This window comes from Aotus nancymaae, unplaced genomic scaffold (genome assembly GCF_030222135.1).
Source record: "Aotus nancymaae isolate 86718 unplaced genomic scaffold, 86718_ANA_hifiasm-v0.15.2.pri h1tg000062l, whole genome shotgun sequence".
Lineage (NCBI taxonomy): Eukaryota > Metazoa > Chordata > Mammalia > Primates > Aotidae > Aotus > Aotus nancymaae.
The window spans coordinates 39,452,592-39,479,303 of NW_026988476.1; the positions used below are offsets into that span (position 1 = coordinate 39,452,592).

The window sequence follows — 26,712 nt, forward strand, 5'->3', positions numbered from 1 at the left end:
CAATGGGGAACCACTAAAGGTAACTGAGCAGTGAGGATATAAGATGGCAGCAATACTTCCAGGAAGACTATTACTATGGTTTTAATATTCATGTCCCCCAAAATTCATATATTGAAATCCTAACCTCCAATGTGATAGTATTAGGAGGTAGAGACTTTGTAAAGTAATTTGATCATAGGGGCAGAGCCCTCATCAATGGGATTAGTGCCCTTATAAAACAGGCCCCAGAGAGGTAATTTGTCCCTTCTACCAAAGGGTAACAGAAGTCACCATCTATGAGAAAGTGGCCTTCACCAATCACTAGATCTGCTGGCACCTTGATCTAAGACTTGCCTCCAGAACTGTGAGAAAGAAATTTCTGTTGTTTATAAACTACCCAGCTTAAGTATTTTATTATAGCCGCCCAAACAGACTACAACATCTATTAACCTCATGATAGAGCTGGGTCCCAGGCTCAAAACTGGAATCATTGGGACAAAGGGTCTGAAGGTATTTATTAAAGACATTTGCCAATTCCCCAAATTTATTTCTTCTCCCCAACCCCACTTTTTAATAATACCCTAAAATGTTCCACAAAATGGCCTAGGTGCAATTGATTATATCCTCAGCCCCATGGGTGAGCCCTGATTGGCTTAAAACAACTAGTCCCTTTTTTCCCCAGGACCCACAGACATTGGTTCAGGAATGGGGTCATAATACAGTCAGGGATTTTTTTTTTTTTTTTTTTCATGAGAACTCCTAAGAAAAAGATTCTTGTATTTCTCTCTGAAGTTGAGACAGAAAGTATGTACCCCTAAGGGCTGTTGGCAGCCATCTTTGGACTGCAACGGGAGAGCCTGAATGAGAACAGAGGAGGTGCAGAGGAGAAATAGTGAAAGCAAAACTAAATCCACGTGTCCACATTTAAGCTATAGACTAAAAATCTTTCACCTCTTACCCCCGGACTCTCCAGTTAATGCTTAAATTCCTGCTTCTGCTTCAGCTAGCTTGGGTCTTGTTTTCTTTTACTTGCAACTGAGATTAAAGTGATCTTCAGAATAAGAGGGGAAAAAGTGGGCCCTGGTGGTAATCTAGCACTCTGGGTAGAGAGTAGCTATCTAAGGAAGAGAAAAGAGGGGTCTAGGTGGCCACACTGAAGTGACTAGCCATCAAGGAATGAGGGTGGCATTGGGATGAAAAGGGAAGGGCTGGCTCTGAGCTTCAACATGAAAGAAGTGCACATGAGAATGGTTTCTGTCATGCCCTCTACTTTGGTTAATTCTACTGCCTTCTCCTCAGGGATGATGAAGGCCCCCTCATCCCCAGAGAAATGATGCAACCAGGTGGCTGGATCAGAGATGAGAAAGTCAGGAAAAGGGAAAGGTTGCTTGAGCAGTTACTTTAGGGATAAGAAGAGGAGGCTAAAAAGCGGGGGAGGGTCTAAAGTGATTGTGAAACCTTTTTGTGTGTTACACACACACACACACGACATGGACAGAAACCTAGAGAACAGGACAGCATAATATAGTTGCTAAGAATAAGCTAAGAGTTGGTTTCCCAAGACCAAACATACTAGTTCCAAAACCCACGAATTACTTACTAGCTGTCTCAATTCACCTAAGCTTCCCTTTCTTGTCTCTAAATAAGCATGAAAGTGCCACCTTTAAAAAATAACTGAGGCTCGCAAAATGTAACATAGGGAAGCCCGTAGCAGTGTGTCTGGAAGGAGTAAGCATTCATTATTTGTACTTATCGTATAAAATTAAGATAGAGGAACACAGGAGGACAGGAGAGGGTGAAAATAAAACACTGCTTTACTTAGATTCTGACCCTCCTCAGTGGCAAGTATGAGCATTCACTTTGTACAGAAGTAGCACTAAGGCAAATTAAAAGAAAGGCTCACGTTTCCTCAAAAAGAAATGGTTTTTGAGAAATGCCAATATCATTTACTCAATGTCCTCTGTGCTATACTATTCTCTGACAGAGCCACTTAGTAAATGTGCGAACTGTGCTGACAACACTTGCCAACTTTCAACATGGAGGAACAGCGGGGGCACCTAACAGAACAAAATCTTAAGTCAAAATAATGCCAAAGCTTTATTTCACATGGTGATGTGTGGCACTGCTCCTCACATAATCAGGGCTCCCCCGGGCAGGACAGGGCCAACCAGGTTAGGGTGTCCTGCCCTAATTCACCCGGCAGGGCTTGGGATGAGCTTGACGTAATTGCTGCGGGCATTTCTGTTCAACCCTGAAGCCTTCGCTGCAGGAGACCGCCTGGCAGTCTGGCTGGGCAGCAAATCTGAGAAACAAAGAGAGACCAGGCAGAAAGCCCTTGGGACCAGGAAGGAGAGATGAGATTCTGGTTTGGCAAAGACACCTGGTACCCGCTATTAAGAAATAATAGGACTGTCATAAGGCACTTCATCAACACAAACAGTGTTATCTCCATAAGCCACTCCATTAGTGGTAACAAATAATAGCCCCAGTCCTGCATTATCGCCTTTAATATTCTCAACAACCGCTAAGTGCGTCTTATCACCATTTAAAGAAACGTGGCTCCTAGGGTTAAAGTACTTCGGTCACAATGCGAGTGAGTCCAGACTTGACCCCAGACCTTCGGGCGGGGTTGGTGGCCGAGGCCCCCGGCGAGCCTCCGGGCCGCCTGCCCAGCCTAGGGAGGACCGCGTGGGCGGGCCGGGAGCGCAGGTGGCTGCGCCCCACGAGGGGGCGGGCTCAACCGGTGAGTCCCGCCGGGAACCCCAGGCAGCCCGCACACTACTCCACCTGCGCGGGAGCCCGCGGCGGTGCGTGCAGCGGAGGAGCTCTGTCTTCCCTTTGATCTCACGAGCCCGGCGTCCCGCAGCGTGCTTCCCGCACAGCCCCCGAGTCCGCCCGGAGCCCGCCCAGTCGCCGCGCTGCACGCCCGGGGTGCGCCCTCTGCCCTCGCTGGGACAGAGGGCCCCGCAGTCGTCATGCTGCCCGCCATCTACACGGTCCTGGCGGGGCTGCTATTCCTGCCGATCCTAGTTAATCTCTGCTGCCCCTACTTCTTCCAGGACATGAGCTACTTCTTGCATGTGGCCTCCGTGGCCCGGCGGGTGCGCAGCTATGGGCAGCGGCGGCCGGTGCGCACCATTCTGCGGGCGTTCCTGGAGAAAGCGCGCCAGACTCCACACAAGCCTTTTCTGCTCTTCCGCGACGAGACTCTCACCTACGCGCAGGTGGACCGGCGCAGCAACCAGGTGGCCCGGGCGCTCCACGACCACCTCGGCCTGCGCCAGGGAGACTGCGTGGCGCTCTTTATGGGTAATGAGCCGGCCTACGTGTGTCTGTGGCTGGGGCTGGTCAAGCTGGGCTGTGCCATGGCGTGCCTCAATTGCAACATCCGCGCGAAGTCCCTGCTGCACTGCTTCCAATGCTGCGGGGCGAAGGTGCTGCTGGCCTCGCCAGGTGAGCCCCGAGGACCGCCCTGCCCTGACACCAGGGCTTCTCCGCGCCTTGACTAACCAGCCACAGCGTGGTGTAAGGGGCTCGCAGAGGGAGGTTCAGATCGGAACTGGAGGTATAGAAAAAGGGGTTGGCAGTGTTTGCTTGAATCGCAAATAATGATCATTTAGAACCACCTGTTGTGGAAGCTGATTATGTGCTAGGTTCTGTGTTGAGCACTCTACAGGCAGTGTGGCTTTCAATCCTCACAGTGGGTAGGGTTTATTATAGGACTTTTATAGATGAGACCACTGAGATCCTGAGAGGTGAAGACTCATGCCCAGCCATCTGTCTCCAAAGTCCAAGCTCTTAATCAATACTTATAATATCTGCATTAAAATACAGAGGGTCTTGAGTGTGACCTCTAGTGGATCCAGAGGGGCTCTTCTCACCTCTGCTGCTTGATTAGCTGTGTGATCATGGGAGAGTCACTTCTCTCTGTCCCTTGGTTTGCTCCTCTCTAATGAGGCAGTCTTCAATGTTGCTTCCAGCCCTCAAGTGCTGTTAGCATCCCTGGCCTTCACTGCAGAACAAAGGTGACCCCACCTGATCCCCAGAGAGACGATATTGGGGATCTGCTGCAGGGCCCTTGTGAGCCCCCACCACATCTATAACAATAGTGACCCCTTCAGTTCTGTGGTTACCTCCTGCCACATTTCAGCTAGACTTCAAATAGTAATTTCATGCTAAAGTGATGACAAGGCCAGGAAGCGACAGAGGATCTGTTACTGACAGGGCTGATGGCTTTTCCGTCCCAGAGAGCTTGTCTCTGCACTTGAATAAGGACTAAGGGTTCCCTCTCTCAATCAGTAAGAAAAGGCTTACCCAGGTGTGGACTGAAAGACCTGAGTGACAGCGTAGGGGTTTAGGGAGCCAAGGAGCCTCAGCTTTCTAGAATGCATTTCGGTGCCAACTCCTATGGTAGACGCTTTTATTACCCCAGGAGATAACATATCACTACCCCACCACCACTACCACCATGATACATTTGAGAAAACTGAGGCATAAAATTCCAAGCTAGCTCTATCCAACTTCAAAGCCATGCTCTTTCCTACGTCTTTTTTTGTTTGTTTCTTTGACAGGGTCTCAGTCTGTTGCCCAGGCTGGAGTGCAGTGGCATGATTTCAGCTCACTGCAACCTCTGCCTCCCAGGTTCAAGCGATCCTCCCACCTCAGCGTCCCAAGTAGCTGGGACCACAGACATGCACCACCATGCCCAGCTAATTTTTTTTGTTATTTTTGATAGAGACAGGGTTTCACCATGTTGCCCAGGCTGGTCTCAAACTCCTGAGATCAAGTGATCCACCCACCTTGGCCTCCCAAAGTGCTGGGATTACTGGTGTGAGCCACCACGCCCAGCCTCTTTCCTACATCTTGTTGTCTTCCTCTACATGGATATAAAGTGTAAGTGTGCTGAAAGGGATCAAGTGTCCACTTGCTCTACCACTTCATTTCATAGCTGGGGAAACTGAGGCAAGCTAAGTGGGTTACCTAGTATCACAGAAAGATGAAAGGTCAATTCACTTGTGAGAAACCAGGAAACTTACACACCTTCTTCATGTGGCATGAAATAAATAATCCAAAAAATACAGGCTTTGTATAAAAGTTTAAAAGCAGAAAGACAAGTTTAGGCTGCATACGGTGGCTCAAGTCTATAATCTCAGCACTTTGCAAGGCCAAGGCTGGCGGATCACTTGAGGTTAGGAGCTCAACACTAGCCTGGCCAACATGGCAAAAATCCTGTCTCTACTAAAAAAAAATACAAAAATTAGCTGGGCATGGTAGTGCACACTTGTAATCCCAGCTACCTGGGAGGCTGAGGCAGGAGAATCGCATGAACCCAGGAGCAGAGGTTGCAGGAAGCCAAGATCACACCACTGCACTTCAGCCTGGGGTATAGAGGGAGACCCTGTCTCAAAAAAAGAGAAAGTCAAGTTTAAAGGTGGCTACATTATTTGGAAGAGATGGTCCTTTCAAGAAAATTCCCATTAATTTCTAGTTGCCTGAGAAAAGCAAAAACTTCACTACTTTGTAACTAGAAGACTCTCCTAAGCCTATTATTTTAGCGGCTTACTTGGAGGGAAGTTATTAACACAATGATCTTTGTACCACTTCAAGAGGCATTTAAATCCTATTTATCTCTTTAGTATCCCAGGCCCCCTGAGAGGAAGGTCACAGGATTTGGAGTTTTGTTGACAAAGAAGCTCGGGATTAAATGACCATAATACAGTTTGGTTCTATAATAAAGTCAGAATTAAAATTACAACCAGATACACTCTTCCCACCCAGGCAACAGTTCTCTGCCATAGAGCTGTGTATTTACATGGAGAATATATTGAAATTTCTACATTAAAATCAAACTCGAACCAGACTTTCTAGTGGACCTAAGGTACTCTCTGGATAGTCAACTGACTTTTGAGATAGGCCACATATTTGAAAAAAAAAAAAAAATCAGTTTTTCCAAATCACTGAGATACCTTTGCACATGAAGCAAAATTACAGTCTGGCACAGAGTTGCATGTTTACTAAACATGCCCTTGGGAAAATATGTTGAATGGACTGATTCTTAGAATTCTTTGGTGTTAGAAGGGATCTTAGAGATATACTAACCCTATAATCCTCCCCTTTAATGAATGTGTTATACTTCAAAAAAAAATTTACAGAAGAAACTTTAAAAGCCTAAGAATCACCTGGGAAGCATACTTTTAAAAACATTTCTGTGGTCAGGCACTGTGGCTCACTTCTGTAATCCCAGCACTATGGGAGGCAGAGGAGGGAGGATCGCTTGAGCCCAGAGGTTGGAGACTAGCCTGGGCAACATGACGAAACCCCATCTCTACAAAAAAGTACAAAAATTAGCTGGGCATGGTGGTGAGTGCCTGTGGTCCAAGTTACTAGGGATGCTGAAGCAAAAGGATTGCTTGAGCCCAGGAGGTCGAGGCTCCAGTGAGCTGTGATTGTGCCACTACATTCTGGCCTGGGTGATAGAGTGAGACCCTGTCTCAAAACAAAAACATAAAATTTCTGAGCTCCATCCCTAAAAATGCTGACTCAGTAAGACTATGTTGGGGCCCAGGAACGTGTATTTTTATAAGAAGACCCACCCCCACCCCAGGTGATTTTGAAGCACATGGTCTGAGGACTAGGCTTTGAGAAACAATTAGTCTAGTTTCCCATTTTTTTTTTTTGAGACAGAGTCTCCCTCTGTCACCAAGCTGGAGTGCAATGGCGCAATCTTGGCTCACTGCAACTTTCGCCTCCTGGGTTCAAGCAATTCTCCTGCCTCAGCCTCCTGAGTAACTGGGACTATAGGTGCATGCCACCACGTCCAGGTAATTTTTGTATTTTTAGTAGAGACGGGGTTTCACCATGTTGGCCAGGATGGTCTTGATCTCTTGACCTCGGAATCTGCCCACCTCGGCCTCCTAAAGTGCTGGGATTACATGTGTGAGCCCAGCTTTTCCATTGTTTTATAGCTGTATAAACAAAGGCCTAGAGGGATGATATGGATTGCCCCTGGTCACATAGATAGGAACAGAAAGGTAGAAATAGAACCCAGATTTTTTTTTTCCTCACAAGGCACTGTGTATTCTATCACACCATCTTGAACATGATACATAAATGTGAGTTTGATTCCATACTCTGAATTTCAGCCCAGAGCTTGTGAGCTCGTAAGAGCTCTTGAGCTCCATCTGTCAGTCAAATTCTGCAGTATATGTAAAGGACCAGCACAGAGGCATTTATCGTGAGGATTGATCCAGTTGTTATGAATTTAGGGGTCACTTTATAAAACTGAACAGGACTCAACCCTATCAGGAATTTCAGTACTTGATTACTCCTTCCAAATTTACTATAGTTACAGAAAGTCAAGACTCACAAACACTTCCCTGAATCAAGCAGCAGCAGTTTCCCAGAGAATATGATTTTCTCTGTGTTGTACATTTCAGGATCATTCTCCAGGGCAGGGTATGATCTAGGTAATCACATGGAAAAATTGTTTTCAACTATATGAACTGTATCAAAGTTATAATTAATAAAAGCCAAGTGGCTGAGCCAGTAGTTTTTCACACAACTTCCCAAACACAGAATATGGGTAAAACAGGAAAACATATTTAATTTCATACAATACGGGATATTTTACAAAAACATAGAAAAGAGGCCTGAAATAGTACATTTGTTCCATTCCTATTTATCCTAGCATTAAGACCATCATTAAACTAGCTTTTCTGGGTAGATAACCCAGGTCTCCTGCAGGTCCCTTCATCAGCTCATTGGCAGGGTCTATACTGCCTGGCTCAACATAGCCATGCAAGGCTCCCACAGTGTGGGTACTATTCTTATACAGGCTTTAGCAACAGATAAAGATACTCTCTGTTGCAAAACTGAGTCCCAGATAAGTTGTAAAATGTTCCAGATTGCCTTTGACCTGGTTTTGCAAGGTTACAGAAAACAAAATTAGACCTTTAAACAATGTGATAGACAAAATGCTTACAACAACTTTCAAAAATATTGCATCATTAAAAGCTCTAAGACAGAAGAATTTCATTATAAGACAAGTGTTGGGACCAAGGATAATCCTTGTCATCCAAACTTTTCTGATTAGATTGAGAAAAACTGATGGTACAACAATATGATTCTCAAAGCAAGAAACATTTAGAGGGAAGGGAGGCCACACACACACACACACAAAGGAGAGAGTCCCAACAAGGTACAAGCTAGTTTTCTCTCTGCCATGATGGGATGGAGAAATAAGAAGATGAATTAGTTCAAGAATCTTACAGCCCAATAAAAGAACTAAACCACATACATACACAAATGATTGTGACACCCAGGATAATGTGCTCAGTGTGCTGGGAGAGCTGCAAGTGCTGTAGGAAAACAAGCAGAGGTCCAGAGAAGGCTTTTTGGGGCACTGCTATTGAGCTGGACAAGTGGGGGAAGGGGCGTTCCAGGCAAAAGGAGCACCAGAGACAGTTCTGATCAGGTGCTTAACACAGGGAGATGCTTCATTAAAGGGTATTGCAGTGTAAGAACAATGGCAGGCTGGACTTAAATAACAGTCGTGTTTTAAGCTGTTTCCTGAATGGACTCAGGAAATAGAAAAAATAGGGACTCAGAGAGTCCAAAGAATGGCCAACAGCAGTGGCCTCACTTCCACAGAAGGAAATATTTAATTTTCTAATGCCAACTTTTGTCCAGTATCAAGGCACAGAAATCATCTAATCTGTACTCTTCTCACCTCTTTGGGCTGCCCAGGGAGTAACTTAGATGAGTTGCTTCAATGAGCATTGACTGTCTCAAAGTCTTAGAATTGTCTCATCTATCTTTGAATAATTCCCTAGTAATGCAAGAGTGCTCTTGGGAATGAGACCTGTGAGGCTGCAAGGGAAGCAGACTGGATAGAGGGAGACATTGAACTGTAATGCAGTCACAACAGAAGCCTACCTCAGCAGATTCTCTGATCCTAAGGGGACTCTGAACCTGGGATGCCCTTCAGAGTTGTCCCAAATTAAGGGAAGTAGGCTGTGCCTTCATACCTGCCCATCAGCCAGTCCAATAAACTCAGGCTGAGGTGGTCATGTTTGACCTTGGGCAAAGTGTCTCTCTTCAACCAAGGACAAGTCCTGGGAGGGAAATACATACTCGGAAACCCAGACACCAAATAATTAATATATCCAATAACTGGGATTCCCAACCTAGTAGCCCAAGGAAGCTAGCTTAAAGATATTCTCTAAAATTTTTCTTCTTTCCCTGCTCATAACTAAAGCTTGCAAAGGAAGTGGTTGTACATCTCCATCCAAGAACAAAACTAGCACTTTATTTTCTTCAGAAACAAGGGGATGAAGAGGTAAAAACAAACTCTGAATCAGGTGTTAATGTTATTGAATCTGAAAGAGGATAGAGTTAATATTATTCTACATAATCAGTGTAAGTGGCTAATATTTGAAAAGGACCTTCCCATGGCCTCTAAGGAAAGAGAAGTAGATTGTTAGTAGAAAGATGACATGGTTGCTTACAGATATCAAATGCTAACAATTATGTAAGGCCTTATATGACCTGGTAACTCATGATAAGGAAATACCTTTGATTCCGGGACTATTCAGAAAGCAAGACTTCATATAAGCAAGAAGAAATAAAAAATAACATCAAGGAGATTATTACCTAATTACATAAATGTAAAATGAGTATGTATTTCCTTGTTAAACTTTTGCTTGCTCCTGGTGGAACTTAACCTTAATTAAACATTTTTATGACCTCTGGGTGATTTGTTTTGTGTGAGGAAGGGGGGCATGTGCATGTGTCTACTTGGAGTATTATAATATGCATCATCTTGCTGAACAAAATACCGTCATTCCAAACTGCCAATGATTGAGATGCAAAATCACAGTTATGAATGGCATTTTAGGAACTATTTTTAGATTGTCTTTAAGGACTATGTTGTTAATAGCACCAGTTTGTGTTTCGATTGCTTTTATGAATGAAGAAAAGAGATAAACTTTCAAGCTCGACTTGCTCATCAACCAGCCATTTTACGATCAGAGCACATTTCCTTTCCCTACCTTCCTTTTGGATCTTACCTTCTTGGTAAATATTTCTGGGATTTTTGTTTAACTAACCCAGTCGGTTACACATTCATTGAGGCAATCTAGTAGCAGAACAAGCTACTAGACTCAATGTTTTCCTATTGGAAAGCTGCAGGTTTAGCCTGAGCACCTTGACACCTTAGGAATGAAGATTGATTCAGCTCACCACCCACCCTCTCCCTCTGTCTTCTAGCAATGGGCTTGTTTATTCAGAAAGTTCTTCCTTTCTTCCTTTTTTCTAAAAAAAAAAGGGCAGGTGTGGACTTAATATGCTACCTTAATTTTTAAAAAATTTCTTTGAACAGACTTTAAGGGGATGCGGGAGTAATGTAATCACTCAATTTTTTAGCACCCAAGTGTGCCCTCTTTCTCTGAAGGTTTATTTCAATCGACAACTTAAAACTAGACTAATGAAGAACTAACTGATGGGGCTGTTCTACACTCTTCAGGCAATGTTCTGTGACTACTATTTCTCATACTCGAGCTTTTAATAAAGCTTGATGTTATGCTCTTCAAGAAAAGATCATCCATGTTACTCATTAAAGGCAGATCCACATGATTTAACAAGTGCTGAGCAGAAGGGCAAGCAGCTAGCCTCTTCCAAGAAATAAGGCACTTTGCTAGAACTTAATCTGGATGGCTCATACAGGGAGGTGGAAATCTCAGAAGCCCAGAATTATTCTTTTCATTTTGCATGTGACCCTCCATACACTGACTTGATTAGCCTCTTCCCATTTATAGAAATAAAATTACTGGTATCTGTATCACAGGATTGTTACGAAAATTATGTGAAGTGATGTATGTAAAGCTCCTATGCCCACAGTTCTATGCAAATGAAAATTTTAAATGTTTGTTATTAGTAAAGAGAGAGGTGGGTGCATGCTGTGATGTGCCATCCAGATCCTCCCTTTAGGACTGATGGACTCAGTCTTCATCTGCTGGGAGCTCTCAGCTGAGACCCCTCCCAGAACTTGTCCTTAGTTGAAGAGAGACACTTTGCCCAAGGTCAAACACGACCACCTCAGCCTGAGTCCATTGGACTGGTTGATGGGCAGGTATGAAGGTACAGCCTACCTCCCTTAATTTGGGACAACTCTGAAGGGCATCCCAGGTTCAGAATCCCCTTAGGATCAGAGGATCTGCCGAGGGAGCCTTCTGTTGTGACTGCATTACAGTTCAATGTCTCCCTCTATCCAGTCTGCTTCCCTTGCAGCCTCACAGGTCCCAATCCCAAGAGCGCTCCTGCATGCACGTCTCGGAGTATCAGAGACCCCAACGTTGACAGATAGAATTATTGGAGTTTATATGTTCTGGTTGATATTCACTCTTCAATGAGCAGACTTTACAATAGGAATTATAAAAGAGAGAGAGAGAGAGAAAAAAAAAGGAAAGAAAGAAAAAAAGAAAGATATTTTATGCTTAAATTAGAAAATATGTAGGCTCATAGGGCACAGTGGCTCACGCCTGTAATGTCAGCACTTTGGACAGCCGAGACAAGTGGATCGCTTGAGGTCAGGAGTTCAAGACCAGCCTGGCCAACATGGTGAAACCCCATCTCTACTAAAAATACAAAAATTAGCCGGGCATGGTGGCAGGTGCCTGGAATCCCAGCTACTCGGAAGGCTGAGGCAGGAGAATCACTTGAACCCGGGAGGCAGAGTTTGCAGTGAGTCAAGATCTCACCACCACACTCCAGCCTGGGTGACAGAGTGAGGTGCCATCTCAAAAAAAAAGAAAAAAGAAAAAAAAGTTGGCCCAATATATCTATAAAAGATTCAAGAAAAGAAAGAAAAGACATTAAATATCAACTAGATAGTTGACAGGTATATTCACATCCAGAATTTCCTTTCAGATTTCTTTTTTGTTTTCTACACCTTTAAGGAAAGAAAGGCTGCCATAGTGTGTCCTGATATGGTTGGCAAGCTACTGGAAACTCAAGTCTGCCCAAATAACAAATTCTACACCCACAGTCTAGAGGAGATGGAGGGAAATTGTGTGGGGCAGGGGCAGGGGCCCTCCCTTCAGATTAGATGACTTGCATAAAAGGTCAGGAATCACAAACTACATGCCTGCAGAGGGCCAGCTGGGAACATGAATGAAGTACACATGATGCAAAGTTGCTTGGACTGTGATCAAGCATGACATCAGCTTAATTACGTTTCCTTTTATTTTTATTATTAAATTTTTGATACTAATACCTGAGTACATTTTTCTTTTGTTTTATTTTGGGGGGGGATGGGGGCTGGGGGACAGGGTCTCACTTTGTTGCCCAGGCTGGAGTGTAGTGGCATAACCATGGCTCACTGCAGCCTTGACCTCCCAGGCTCAGGTGACCCTCCCACCTCAGCCTCTGGAGTAGCTGGGACTACAGGTGTGTGCCACCACACCAGCTAATATACATACATATATTTGTATTTTTTCATAGAGGTGTTTTGCCATGGTGCCCTGGCTAGCTGTGAGTACATTAAAAGAAACAATTACAGAAAAACTTAAAGTCCCTTTTGACCTATCATTTTCTCCTCATTAAGATGATTACTTGGAGGTGAAGAAAAAAAAAGACTTACTAAGTCCTATCTATTCTACCTACCAGATATCTCCTAAGTACATTCACTTCTCTCTACCCACTGCTGCCTCCAGTGTAGACAAGCTTCATCTACCAGCTGGTCTTGCTACCTCTGTTCATGCCCCTCCAGTCCACTTGCCTGGCCTAAGTCAGGCCCTCGGGGACCTGCTCTCTAAGTCTCTGGCTTCTTCTCCCAGCCGATTCCCCTCCCACTCCACATTCCAGCCAGGTTTAACCTCTTTTAGTTACTCGGGCCCCGTGCTGCGTTGGCTCTGGGACTTTGCATAAGCCATTCCACTGCAGGCTTAGTCAGTCCCAGCTGATCTTCATCTCCACCGTCTGCTAGTCTTTCAGTTCTCAGTTTACAGGGCACTTCTGGGTCATCTTTGTGTGCCCCCCACCCCACTTGCTTCCCAAATACCTTCTCCATCCCCTGTTGTGACACCTATGGCAACTTATTTTGATTTTTTGTTGTTGTTTCTCCCCTATTAGACCTGGGGTCCATGAAAGCAGGGACAGTGTTTTGCTCACTGTCCTATCCAGCGTAAAGCACCCTGCCTGCCACACAGGGAACACTCTTTAAATAGACGTTAAATAAGTGTTGGGAGGGAGGGAATGAGAATGGATCAGGTAACTTATAAACGGATTATCTGACTCTGGACCCTGAGTCTCATGACAGGAGGAAGGAAAGGAGATTTCACAATCTCCTTTCCTTCTTTAAATAGCAGTAGGAGGAGTTGTTTTTTAATTTACCTCTGTGGGCCCTTACTTGTAAGCAAGGCATACTTGTATCTCAGAAATTATTTTACCTTACATTATGTTTTATTAAAGGTTTATCAACTTGCAGATCTGAATTGTTTACATTAGCAGCTTTAGCTTATTCCTCTGTCTCTTCCACACTATCATACTTTGTCAGACTTTTTTCAATTACAAACATTTATTGAGCACTTATCTAGTAGTTCCAGGGGTGCAAAGATGATTATGATCTTAATTTCAAAGATTTCCCTGTCTAGTAGAGGAGAAAATGAATTAAGCCATATCTGCCAGGCATGGTGGCTCACACCTGTAATCCCAGCACTTTGAAAGACTAAGGTGGGAGGATCGCTTGAGCTAAGGAGTTTGAGATCCACGTGGGCAACATAGTGGAATACCATATCTACAAACAATTAGCTAGGCATCATGGTACACCTATAGTCCCAGTTACTTGGGAGGCTGAAATGGGAGGATCGCTTGAGCCCAGGAGGTCGATGCTGCAGTGAGCTGTGATCATGCCACTGCACTCCAGCCTCATAGACCCCAGAACCCTGTCTCAAAAAAAAAAAATTGAACCCCTATCATACTATGTACTAAATACTCTGATAATTGTATATACAGACTCCTATGGGAGCTGTAGAATGGAGCAGCTAACTTTGCAGAGGGAGGGAAGATAACAGAAAAGAAGTGCTACCTACACTGAGTCTTGATGGATAAGCAGGAGTTTTCCAGGTGACCAAGGGGTGAGAGAGCATGAAACAACCTGGGCAAAGGTGATGAGATATGAGCATATGGGTACCTTCGGGGATTTTCCATAGATCAGTGTGGTTAGAGGAAAGAGAGCAAGAGGTAGAGAGTAGGAGATAACATCAGAAAGCCAGCAGGAGCGGGACCCAGTGGGATCCCAGGACCTCCTGAATAAGGAGATTGGATTCTATCACAAGAGATGAACAGCCCTGAAGGATCTTAAACAGGGTGGCAACAAGAAGTTGGATGATAGAGAAGCTAATACATTAGAAGCAGGAAGAGACTCGAGGGCACGACATTGGTCAGGAGGCTATAGCAATAACCTAGGTAGGAAATAATGAAGACATGAGCCAAGGCAGTGGCACGGGAGCGATGCTACTGTTTCTACAACAGTCATATTTTTGTAACCTTTCTGGAGTACTGAAGGACTAAAGAGCAACCAGACAAAAAAATTTTAAAAATGTAAAAGAGGGGAATAAAGTTTCCTGGGGTGAAAGAAAAAAAAAGGTGACCTGATGGGGTTGAAATAGCATATTAAAGAACAATAACCAACTGGAAACTCCAAGATAACTGTTCAAGAAAGAAAGTACAATTATAGTATTTTACTTGACTCTGCAGTGAATATTTTCATAGTCATTATTATGTTGATTCTGATTATTTTGGTTTTCAGCTTCTAGAGCCAATCCATAAAGCTGGGAAGACAGAATAATGGTATCAGAATAAATATAAATGCTATTACCCTAGACAATGTAAAGGGAAGACAACAACTGTCAGAAATGGACAGGGTGAAATGGAAGTAGGGATCAAAATTTATAGGCTAAGAAGTAGCAGGAAATGCATATTTTTTGGTGATGGAGAGGTAACTGCCAGAAGAAATAGCTTTTTAAAAATTGACAATGGTTGCCTCTAGGCAGTAGCTTCAGTTGTGAGGAAGGCCTGGGTAAGGGCTTGTTGATTTTCATTATAAATCCTTTTGTACTATTTGATTTATTATTACCAGGTACATGAGTGTTTTGATTAAAATATTTTTTTAATTTTAAATGCATTTATCCTGGTGATATTTCTTGTCTTCATGGAGATATCATACACAAGCATCGGAAAAACAAAGCATATAAGATAAATTAGGTATAGCCTCCCCAATAATTTCCTGGCATATTTAGTCACCTTCCTATTAAGAGTAAGTATATTCACTTCAGTTATCACAATTCAAGACAAGTAGGCTTAAAAGCAGTCTCATCTATGGCTTAAAGGCACAAAATCCAAGTGGCAAGCATGAAATGTGGTTTGCATATTAAATCGGTGCCTTTAAAATTTTTGACCTTAACCCAGTAAGAAATACATTTGTGCGTGACCCAATACCCACACACCTACATAACTAAAACAAAACTTTTAAAAATGAACAGCCCTGTATATGTGCCACATTTTCTTTATCCAGTCTAACATTGATGGACATTTGGGTTGGTTCCAAGTCTTTGCTATTGTGACTAGTGCTGCAATAAACATACGTGTGCATGTGTCTCTATAGTAGAATGATTTATAATCCTTTGGATATATACCCAGTAATGGGATTGCTGGGTCAAATGATATTTCTAGTTCTAGATCCTTGAGGAATCTCCACATTATCTTCCACAATGGTTGAACTAATTTACACTCCCACCAACAGTGTAAAAGCGTTTCTATTTCTCCACATCCTCTCTAGAATCTGTTGGCACATGTATCCCAGAACTTAAAGAACTTTTTTAAATCTAAAAAAAAAAAAAAAAAAAGCCCTGTTCATCTATTAGGAATAGTTCCTATTAGCAATGTTATAGGAATACTGCTATATGGAAGAAGCAATATTAAGAGTAATATGTACTAGGCATTCTTCAAGGAGTTTTATAACATTTGTTGGTAAGATTCTGCCACCACTCTTGAGATGGGTACTATTTTTACTTCGATTTTAAAGATTCATAAAATGATGCTTAGAGAGGTTAAGAACTTCTCAAGATAAGCAGTAGAACTGTCAGTAGAATTGTTACCTTTTACCATGTAAGATGTGCTCCAAAATTTCTATTTCCTTCTTGTAAGTATTTCTCATTTTTTAAAATATCACTCACTTTAAATGGTTTTAACAATCTGCTACTGTAATTATGACCCACAGGTTGGAAAACACTGCTCTAAATTACTCCTTTTTTTCCTCAGATAAGATAATGTACTTATGAAATTTAGAGCTTATTTCTCAGATCAGCTAAACCTTCCTAGGAAACAACTTGTTACTGATACATAAGAAAAAAATTGTTATATAAAGTTAGCTTCTATCATCTTTCTTAACTAGCATGGCTCCCTTCTTTTCATTTCTCTTCTCCTTCCTTAAATTTTTCTTTTTTTTCATAACTGGTCCTGTGTGGCACATATTAGGAAGAGCTAAATTTATTTCTGGAGTGTATTTAGATATATATCAGTTATACTCTGATATTTCTTGGGTTTGGCCCATATGTCCATTGGTTTGCACTTGCCACAAGAAGTACAGATTTCAGCCAACCATCTGCTATGCTTGCGAAACCATCAAAACCCAACCTTCCCTCAAATATTGGAATCTTGTGATTTTTTTCAAATGTAGCAAATTTCATGTTTAAAATGCATAACAGGGCCAGGCGCAGTGGCTGACACCTGTAATCCAAGCACTTTGGGAGACCATGACGGAAGGATTGCTTGAGACCAGGAGTTAAGATCAGCCTGGTCAACATAGTGAGACCCTATATCCACTAAAATAATAATAATATAAAATGCATAATGATAAGTATCATTTGTCACGTCCATACATTTAAGCAAAAAATTATGCTGAAAATAAAATTATGATGCTTATGGAAGCACTAATAGAACTTTCATAGACTGATTTAGTTTGTTTGGTTTTTTTTCTTATTAAATTAAGAACTACAAGCAGCTGTTGAAGAGATACTGCCAAGCCTTAAAGAAGATGTGTCCATCTATTATGTGAGCAGAACTTCTAACACAGATGGGGTTCACTCTTTCCTGGACAAAGTGGATGAAGTATCAACTGAACCTATCCCAGAGTCATGGAGGTCTGAAGTCACTTTTTCCACTCCTGCCTTATACATTTACACTTCTGGAACCACAGGTAAAAATAAAGGGAGGATTCTCAAAAAAAACTGGATCTGAAGGTGTTAAATGTTGGCATGGGGTTTCAAATCTCTTTCTTTGGCAAAACCTACTGAATGACTCATACTTCAGGAGATTTAGTTATTTGCCTGTGGGAAGTGATTTTATTTCATAGCATATGATCCCATTTAGGTTTCTCCAAGCTATGCATATTTTCCCCCAGTCCATATAGAACACATAAAGAGGTTAACCAAGAACTACAAAAGTAGTTATGATGATGGATAAGATTTGGCACTGATTGGCTAGTTGGAATTTTTTTCATTCTTGTTGTATTTTGATTATATTACATCTATAGTTCATATAGACTGTATAATTGATTATAAATGGAACACAGAAGAAGACCAGTAGGCAGTGATTGGGTTCTATTTATATAAATGTTTTGACCACTATCTTCCCCATGCAACACCAGCTTGGAGCTGTTTGGTACTGTGGCTGTGGGGTGGCTCTATCATAAGGCCTAAAATACCGTATTTCATCAAATCTAGGATGCCTTCAACTGTAAACTGTACCATTATGAGTCAGTAAGAAGAAATACTGCCAGTTAACAATGTTATAGGAACACTGCTATATGGAAGAAGCAATATTAATGGTAGTGTGTACTAGGCATTCTTCAAGCTTTACAACATTTGTTGATAAGATTTTGCCCTCACTCTTGACATGGGTACTATTTTTATTTCCATTTTAGAGATTCAAAAAATGATGCATAGAGAGATTAAGAATTTCCCAAGATAAGCAGCAGAACTGTCAGGATTCACCTTGCAGGCTGATTCCACAGCTCATGCAATTGAGAGCTCTATCCCAGTACCTCCTTGTTTATTCATGTGATAGATATTTAGTGTCTGCCTACTATAGGCCAGAGAAGACAAAATGTGCTAATATGGAGCCTGAGGGATATATTTAAAAGAAGGACAGGAAGCCAGCCCCAGAATGCCGATTATTATTAATATTGGAAAATTCAATCTATGAGGTTTTTACGTCTCTTGATTAAAATTTCAATTTAATTTAAGCAGGTAATTCATGTGTTCTCCTTGTTAAATAAACAATAGACAAGGCTAAAATTTCCTTTGAGCCTTTTATCTTAACTGCAGCTGACAGGAACTGTCTCCTTCACCTCAGCAGGCGCTTAGCACCTACCTGAGCTCACAGTTCTTGGACCTGAGTTTAACCCTATTGCTGGCTTCACTTCATACAGTCACTTTTGCCAAGTATTTTCTTTAAGTAAATGAAAAGAAGCCAGGAATGACATATTAAAGCTGGTGCCCAAAACATAATGTCTGTCTTTTTTCATTTTTTTATTTTTATTGCCAGGCCAACAGAAAGGTGAGATAGCACAATTAACCAATTGCTTCTGCAGCATGCAGACACTCCTTTAATTTATGGAACTTTTATCATCATTTCTTAATTGAATGACAAAATTAAATTATAAATGTTTATTTGGGAAAGAATTGAACCCTTGGTTAATGAGGGGGAATTCGAGTGTTAGTACTGAGAAAACATGTATGAAACTTTGTTATAATGCATGTTTTCACAATCAAATAGAAAACCCCTTTTAGGGAGAAAAAAGAGAATGAGCATTCTCTGATTTAATCTCATAAATCAGAATTTATATTTAATTGGAAGACAATTGGATGGGCATTTATTTTACTTTTTTCATTTTCTTTGAAGAAAATATTTGCTAGGCCAAGCACAGTGACTGACACCTATAATCCCAGAACTTTGGGTGGTCGAGTCAGGAGGATCACTTGAGCCCATGAGTTTGACACCAGGCTGGGCAACATAGCGAGACCCCATCTTTATGAAAACATTAAAAAAATAGCTGGCATAGTGTATACCTTGTAGTCCTAGCTACTTGGGATTCTGAGGCAGAAGGATCACTTGAGCCCAGGAGTCTGAGGATACAGTGACGTGCCACTGCACCCCATGCTGGGCAATAGAGCAAGACACTATCCCTAGAAAAAAAAATGCTAAGTTACTCTTATAAACATTAATTAAAAGAATTCACTTAAGTAGTTGGAGAACAAATGTACCTGTTCCTCAAAGGAAGTCATTAGCACAAAATTCTGTAATAGTTACCAGATATTCTCATGTCTTCATTATACAAAATCTTAATTTAGGAAAGTTCTGAAAGTACTTCAAGGCAATAAAGATGACCATTTCTTGTAAAAAAAAATCAGAGGCCAGGCACGATGGCTCGTACCTATCATCTCAAGACTTTGGGGCCAAGGCGGGAGGATCACTTGAAGCTAAGAGTTCAAGATCATTCTGGGTAATAAAGCAAGACCTTGTCTCTACAAAAAATGTAAATAAATAAATAAAGTATTCAGGCTTGATGGTGCACACCTGTGGTCCCCGCTACTTGGAGGGCTGAGACAGGAAGATCACTTGAGCTGAGGCTGTAGTGACCCTTGAACACCACCACACTCCAGCCTGGCAACAGAATAAAAGCCCATCTCAACAAAACAACAACAACAACAACAACAAAACCCCACATAAAACAAAACAAAAAACTGGCCCATTGTCAAAGAAAATGAACTTTGAATTGTGTTTACAATAATGGTAGGTGGCTAGCCAGACTTGTCTGCCTTGTAACAAGTTGCTGCTATTTGGCAATAGCTTGTGAAGGTACCGTCAAGTATTGAAGAATCTGAGTCAACAGAGATCTGTCTTCCTCTTCACAAAGCCTACTTACCCACTCAGATCTTAAACTCTTAGCCCCCTTCTCAGTGACTTCATGCCCTCCCAATTGAATTGATCTTCCATGGGAAACAGTGTAAGTGTACACTCACAGAATAGAATCTTACAAAAAGTGTATATAAATTATGGTTAAGAAAATGCAAATGCATTTAGTCTGATGTACCAAAACTACACTAAGATACCATTTTTCACCTTTCAGATTGGCAAAGGTCCCAACATTTGAGAGCACACATTGACAAGGCTAGGAAGAAATAGGTACACTCATATATTGCTGATAGGAGAATGAATGGGGACAGCCATTATAACTGGCAGTGTGGCAGTTATCTATCAAGATTACAAAGACTTTTTTTTTTTTGAGACAAAGACTCATTCTGTTGCCCAGGCTGGAATACAGTGGCAGGATCATGGTTCACTGTAGCCTCAACCTCCCGGTCTCAAGCGATCCTTCCACCTCAGCCCCCTAAGTAGCTAGGAATACAGGTGTATGCCATCATGCCCAGCTAATTTTTTTTACTTTTTGTAGGGAAGGGGTCTCATTATGGTTGCCCAGACTGGTGCCAAACTCCCGGGCTCAAGCAGCCCTCCTGCCTCAGCCTCCCAAAGTGCTGGGATTATAGGACTTGACAACTTTTATCTTTTAACACAACAATCTCACTTCAGTGAATTTATCCAAAAGATATGGTATCATACATAGTATGAACCGCCATGTGGACGAAGTTATTCACTGCAGCATCATTTGTAACAGCAAATAGTATAAATAAATTATAATACATTTATAAAAGGACTTGAGGCAGCTGAGAAAGATAAACAAATAATAAATAAGGGAAATCTCTCTGTACAAACATGAACAAATCTCCAACAAACATTGCTAAGCAGCAGAAACAAAAAACATGCGAAGAGTGCATTTTTTTTAATGGAAAAGGCAAGAACATATGAGAAAATGTTCATATTTGCTTTATTTATATAAAGAAACTCTAGTACATAAGAAATCTCTCTGACTCTCAGCCTTCACATCTGTGGATTGGAGAATATAATTCTATTTATGTCATACATAAACTTGTTATGGAAATTAAATGAAATTTTTTAAATGTCTTGCAAAATGGTAGCCACAGAGCAGAAACTCAATGGACATACATTCGTCTGTCTTCTCTTTCTCTTCAGATTACTACTGTTATAACCATCTAACTCAGGAGTCATCAAACTATGGCCTATGGGCCAAATACAGCCTCCCACCTGTTTTTGTAAATAAAGTTTTATTGGAACACAGCCACACTCCATTTATGTATGTATATGGCTGCTTTTGACCGTAACAGCAGAGTTGAGTCATTGCAACCGAGAATGTATGACCCACAAAGCCTAAAACATTTATTCTCTGGTCCTTTATAAAAAAAAATTTGTCAACTCCTGGTCTAACTGGTCATGGCCCTTCCCAGTGCGGTTCTCAAAATACAGGATGATTAATCTTCCTAAGCCAGATCTCTCTCCTACAATGTAAATGCCCAATTTTGGTTAACTCATGCCTTCTCTTGTATCTTTGCAAAGGTCTTCCAAAAGCAGCCGTGATCAATCATCAGCGCATATGGTATGGAACTGGCCTCACTAGTGTAAGCGGATTGAAGGCAGATGATGTCATCTATGTCACTCTGCCCTTGTACCACAGTGCTGCACTAATGATTGGCATCCACGGATGTATCGTGGCTGGTAAGCTTTTTCTACAAAATGTTGGAGACAAGTGCACATTCATATTTTCTCACAAGGAAAAGTAACATAAAATTTGGCTACTTTGCTGTCTGCTACAAACAGTCTTCAATTTTGCATTAACAATAAGGCTATTTGACTCACATTGCAAGCAAGCATCTAAAATAATTTGTTTTTTCATGCCTCTTCATCTAATAATATAATGCTATAATCGTTCAGTATATCAAGAGAGAAACTCCTTTAAAATATTTTAGGGCCGGGTGCAATGGCTCACACCTGTATGCCCAGCACTTTGGGAGGCCAAGGCAGGAGGGTTGCTTGAGGCCAGGAGTTCAAGACCAGCCTGGGCAACATAGCAAGACCTCATCTCTACAAAAAAAAAAAAAAAAAAATTAGCCGGGCATGATGGCTCAAGTCTGTAGTCCCAGCTACCCAGGAGGCTGAAGTAGGACAATTGCTTGAGTCCAAGAGTTCAAGATTGTAGTGAGCTATGATTGCACCACTGCACTCCAGCCTGGGTGACAGAGTGAGATCTCAACTGTAAAAAAAAAAAAAAACCTTTATCTGGACTTGAATCTTAGATTCTATCCATGTCATTTCTATCTTTAGAAAATTGCATGTTGATCTCCATCAGCATCTAATTTAAACTTCTTCAGTTGTCTTCACTCTTCTGTAGTCTCCCCTGTTTCTACAATTTTTCAGCTCTACTGGAAGAAGAGAAGATGGCAACTCCATCAGAATACTTGGTTTGGCTTGTCATCTCGTCTCTTTCCTTCTCAAACTTTACTATAGAAATTGGAGTTGCCATCCTCTCTCCTTCCAGGAGAATTTATGTCACTTGTATACATTACAGCAAAATTCAATAGCCACATCTTCCAGGAAGCTATCTGTAGCTTTCTGAATGAAATAAAAAACAACTTTTTCTCTCATGTGGCATTTCATTTTAAATAATCATATATACACACACACACACACACACACACACACACACACATACACATATGTATATACACAAACACATATATACATGTGTGTATATGCATGTATGTTATGGATGGATATTTGTGTCCCCCAAAAATGCATATGTTGATATCCTAACCCCCAATATTGTGGTATTATCAGGTAGAGCCTTTGGGAGGTAATTGGGTCATGAGAGCAGAGCCTTCATGAAAGGATAGTGCCCTTATCAGAAGAGATAGGAGAGAGCTCCTTTCCTGACTCTGTTCTCTTCCATGTTAGGACACAGGAAATGACCATCCCCAAACCAGGAAAAATGCCCTCAACAGACACCCGATCTGCCAACACCTTTATCTGGACTTCCCAGCCTCCAGAACTGCAAGAGATAAATGTTTTTTAAGCCACCCAGTCCGTACTATCTTGTTATCAGCAGCTTAAATACATACACACACACACACACACACACACACACACACACACACAAAATCCAAAATTTTCAAACCCAAAATGCTCTAAAATGTGAAACTTTTTGATCACCATGACACCACAAGTGGAAAATACTATACATAAATACTTAACACAAACTTTGTTTTATGCACAAACTTATTTAAAATATTGCAGGCATGGGCCAGGCACAGTGGCTCATGCCTGTAATCCAAGCACTTTGAGAGGTTGAGGTGGGCTAATCACTTGAGGTCAGGAGTTTCAGACCAGCCTGGTAAACATGACAAAACACTATCTCTTCTAAAAAAATGTACATATTAGCCTGGCGTGATGGTGCCAGCCTGTAATCCCAGCTACTTAGAGGCTGAGGCACAAGAATCACTTGAACCCATAAGGCAGAGGTTGCAGTGAGCCAAGGTTGCACCACTGCACTCCAGCCTGGGTAATAAAGTGAGACTCTATCTCAAATATATACATAGATATATATATCTCAAATACATATATATATGTATTTATATATATATCAAATACATATACATATATACATATATATATATACTCTTACTTGCAGTAAGAGAATTAAATGAGGTCCTAAAAGAGAGGGAGAGAGATTTCGTGCCGTGTGTGTGTGTGTGTGTGTGTGTGTGTGTATCTCAAATATATATATATGTATATGTATTCATTTATATATAGATATATATCTCAAATACATATATATGTATTTATATATGTGTATATATATCTCAAATACATATACGTATATATGTATTTGAGATATATATAAATACATATAAACATATTGAGATATATATAAATATACATATAAATACATATATATGTATTTGAGATATATATATAAATGAATACATATATATATATTTGAGATACACACACACACACACACAGAGCACGAAATCTCTCTCCTTCTCTCTTAGGACCTCATTTGATTCTCTTACTGCAAGCTGACTTTTATTAAAACGACTTTCATATGAGTCTTTTCCTCCATAGATTGGAAGCCTCTATAGAACAAAACCATGTCTTACTCATTTTTTTGCATTGAATATAAGGTACTCAATACTTGTTTGCAAATATAATTTATTTTTAAATGTCTACCTTTTGAAGATGACAAATTAAGCATAATTGGGAGAATTTTTTGTAGCATTTCTTTCTTGACACTTTCTATGCTTTCTCTGTAGGTGCTACTCTTGCCTTGCGGTCTAAATTTTCAGCCAGTCAGTTTTGGGATGACTGCAGAAAATACAATGTCACTGTCATTCAGTATATCGGTGAACTGCTTCGGTATTTATGCAACTCACCACAGGTAACATTCCCCCCATTTTAATATTATTTTGAAATGGTTAAGATGGAAATTCAAGTCACTTTGGGTTGTGCTAGGCTTCAGCTGACTTGCATATGCCAGTTTTGAATTTAGGATACAATTATTATGAAAAAGTGCTTGGCACTATACCTGCCATATAGAGGGGACTTACTAGGTGGGAGTTAATATTATCATGATGATTATTATTTCCTGCATTTTTACTTGTTTTCACATCTTACCCCCTCTCAGCTTAATAAAAGCCACTGTCAAAGCCCAGTCCAAATGATACCTCATACATTAAACCTATTTAGGTCACTCCAACGAAAGTCATTACTCTTCTCCCCTATGTCATCTTATTTCTACCCTCTGTGGCTCTTGTTACATTGCAGGGGTCTGTGTTCATACCCTCCATCCTTCCTTGGCTGTCATATCTTCAATGGCTGGAACCACATCTCGTCTCCTTGCTTTCTGTTATACCAAAGACATACAGGAAACTTATACTTAATGTTGTTTAATAAGTAAATCCCTGTGTGACTTTGAAACCAGCCAGCCAAGTCTGTCACCAAACTGGGAACAGATGCCCCAGGGCAACTCCAGTGGTCTTTGATCTGCCCTGTTTGCAGATGTTCAGCTCTCGATAGGGTTGTTCTCAAGAGCTCCTCCTGCCCAGTCCCTTAGCTGTCATCAGAGATACAGTATCAGATAGGATTTATTATCGGTAGCACTGCTGACATTTTGGCTTTTAATTCTTTGCTGTATGAACTTTGTGCATTGTAGAATGGTTAACACCCTTTGGACTTTACCCACAAGATGCCAGTAGTAACCTCCCTGCCTCCCCAGGTCATAATCATCAAAATGTCTCCAGATACTGCCAAATGTCCCTTGGCAGGCAAATGCTATCCTAGTTGAGAACCGCTGGACTAGACAATGCAGTAAATTCACCAGATTCTAATTCCTTTAATCTATTCCATCAACTTAAACTCAAAGGATCACTAAATTGATAAATTGCTGTTGATAAGCAACTGTTGTGCTCACCTTACATACCAGCTGCTGTGTGATGCAGAAAGAAGTATCAGATGCCCTTCCCCCAGGTCTCTCTGGCCTCACTTTACTCAGTCTCTGCCTAGATGTCACCTCATTAGAAGAGAGGCCTCTCCTGCTAATAATCATATCACCTGCACCTCACTATCCAGCTTATCACTGCATTTCATGGCACTTGTCACTCCTGAGATAGTAAAGGTTTATGTGATTATTGTCTGCCCCCGTCATCCCAATTAAATGAAAGTCTCACCTGAGCAGGGGCTCTGTCCACTACCAGATCCACAGCACCAAGATCTGTAACTGACACATCATAGGCATCAGCAAATTTTGCTGAATAAATCTCTAAATCCTTGCCCCTGAAAAATGTATAGTTGAGGCCAGGCACAGTGGCCCACACCTATAATCCCAGCACTTTGGGAGGCTGAGGCAGGTGGATCACGAGGTCAGGAGTTCGAGATCAGCCTGACCAACATGGTGAAGCCCTTTCTCTACTAAAAATACAAAAATTAGCTGGGCATGGTGGTGCGTGCCTGTAATTCCAATTACTGAGGAGGCTGAGGCAGGAGAATCACTTGAACCCAGGAGGCGGAGATTGCAGTGAGCCAAGATCGTGCCACTGCACTCTAGCCTAGGCGACAGAGCAAGACTCTGTCTCAAAAAAAAAGAAAAAATATGTAGTTGAGTTGAGGGAGCTAAAATGTTTCCCCCAGAATGTTTGGACTTAGCACATATTATTCTAATTTTTTGGTATAGTCGATAGATTCTTGAGGGTCATTATTAGCAGTCAGCTGGGTTAGGGCCTTCTCCACGGCAGTTTCTGTTAATATCATTATTGAATTTTTTTCACATTAATATTCCATGTGGCCCTCAAGATAGCATGTCTCTCTATTAAAATCCAGAAATCCATATGGGGCCCTTCTGCTGGGCTTTTCTTCTCTATCTTAAAGGTACCCCCTTGTCAGTTAGAAATCTCCTGGGGAGTGTATGCTGTTTCTGTTTGTTCTAATGGGAGCTTCCTTTGGACTAGAGGAAAATAAACATGTTTGTGTGTAGTTAGCTTCAGGTTCACACACATCCGCATACACATCTGCACACATACGCACATGCATGCACTCTCCCAGTTTTTCTCTTACTGTTGTCTCAAATACTGGAAAACAAAGACAATTTGATTGGGGTTTTACAACTTCAAAATATACTATGATTTAATGCATAATCTTGAATGACCCCTGGGCTTCCTATTTGCCAGTGCTTCCCCAACTCTGAGTTCTGTTTGTCCAGAAAATACT

The 26,712-nt window shown here is 41.5% G+C and overlaps 1 protein-coding gene across 1 annotated transcript in view; it reads left to right on the forward strand.

Moving 5' to 3' along the window:
• The first annotated feature begins 2,920 nt into the window (after positions 1-2,920).
• The window catches only part of SLC27A2 (solute carrier family 27 member 2), a 51,223-nt gene continuing 27,431 nt past the window's right edge, over positions 2,921-26,712 (forward strand). Inside the window, exons 1-4 of the mRNA XM_012442398.3 lie at positions 2,921-3,432; positions 17,027-17,233; positions 21,511-21,669; positions 24,264-24,388. Of these exons, the coding sequence (XP_012297821.1) occupies positions 2,955-3,432; positions 17,027-17,233; positions 21,511-21,669; positions 24,264-24,388 (969 nt within the window). The 5' untranslated portion in view covers positions 2,921-2,954. The remainder of the gene's footprint in view (positions 3,433-17,026; positions 17,234-21,510; positions 21,670-24,263; positions 24,389-26,712) is intronic.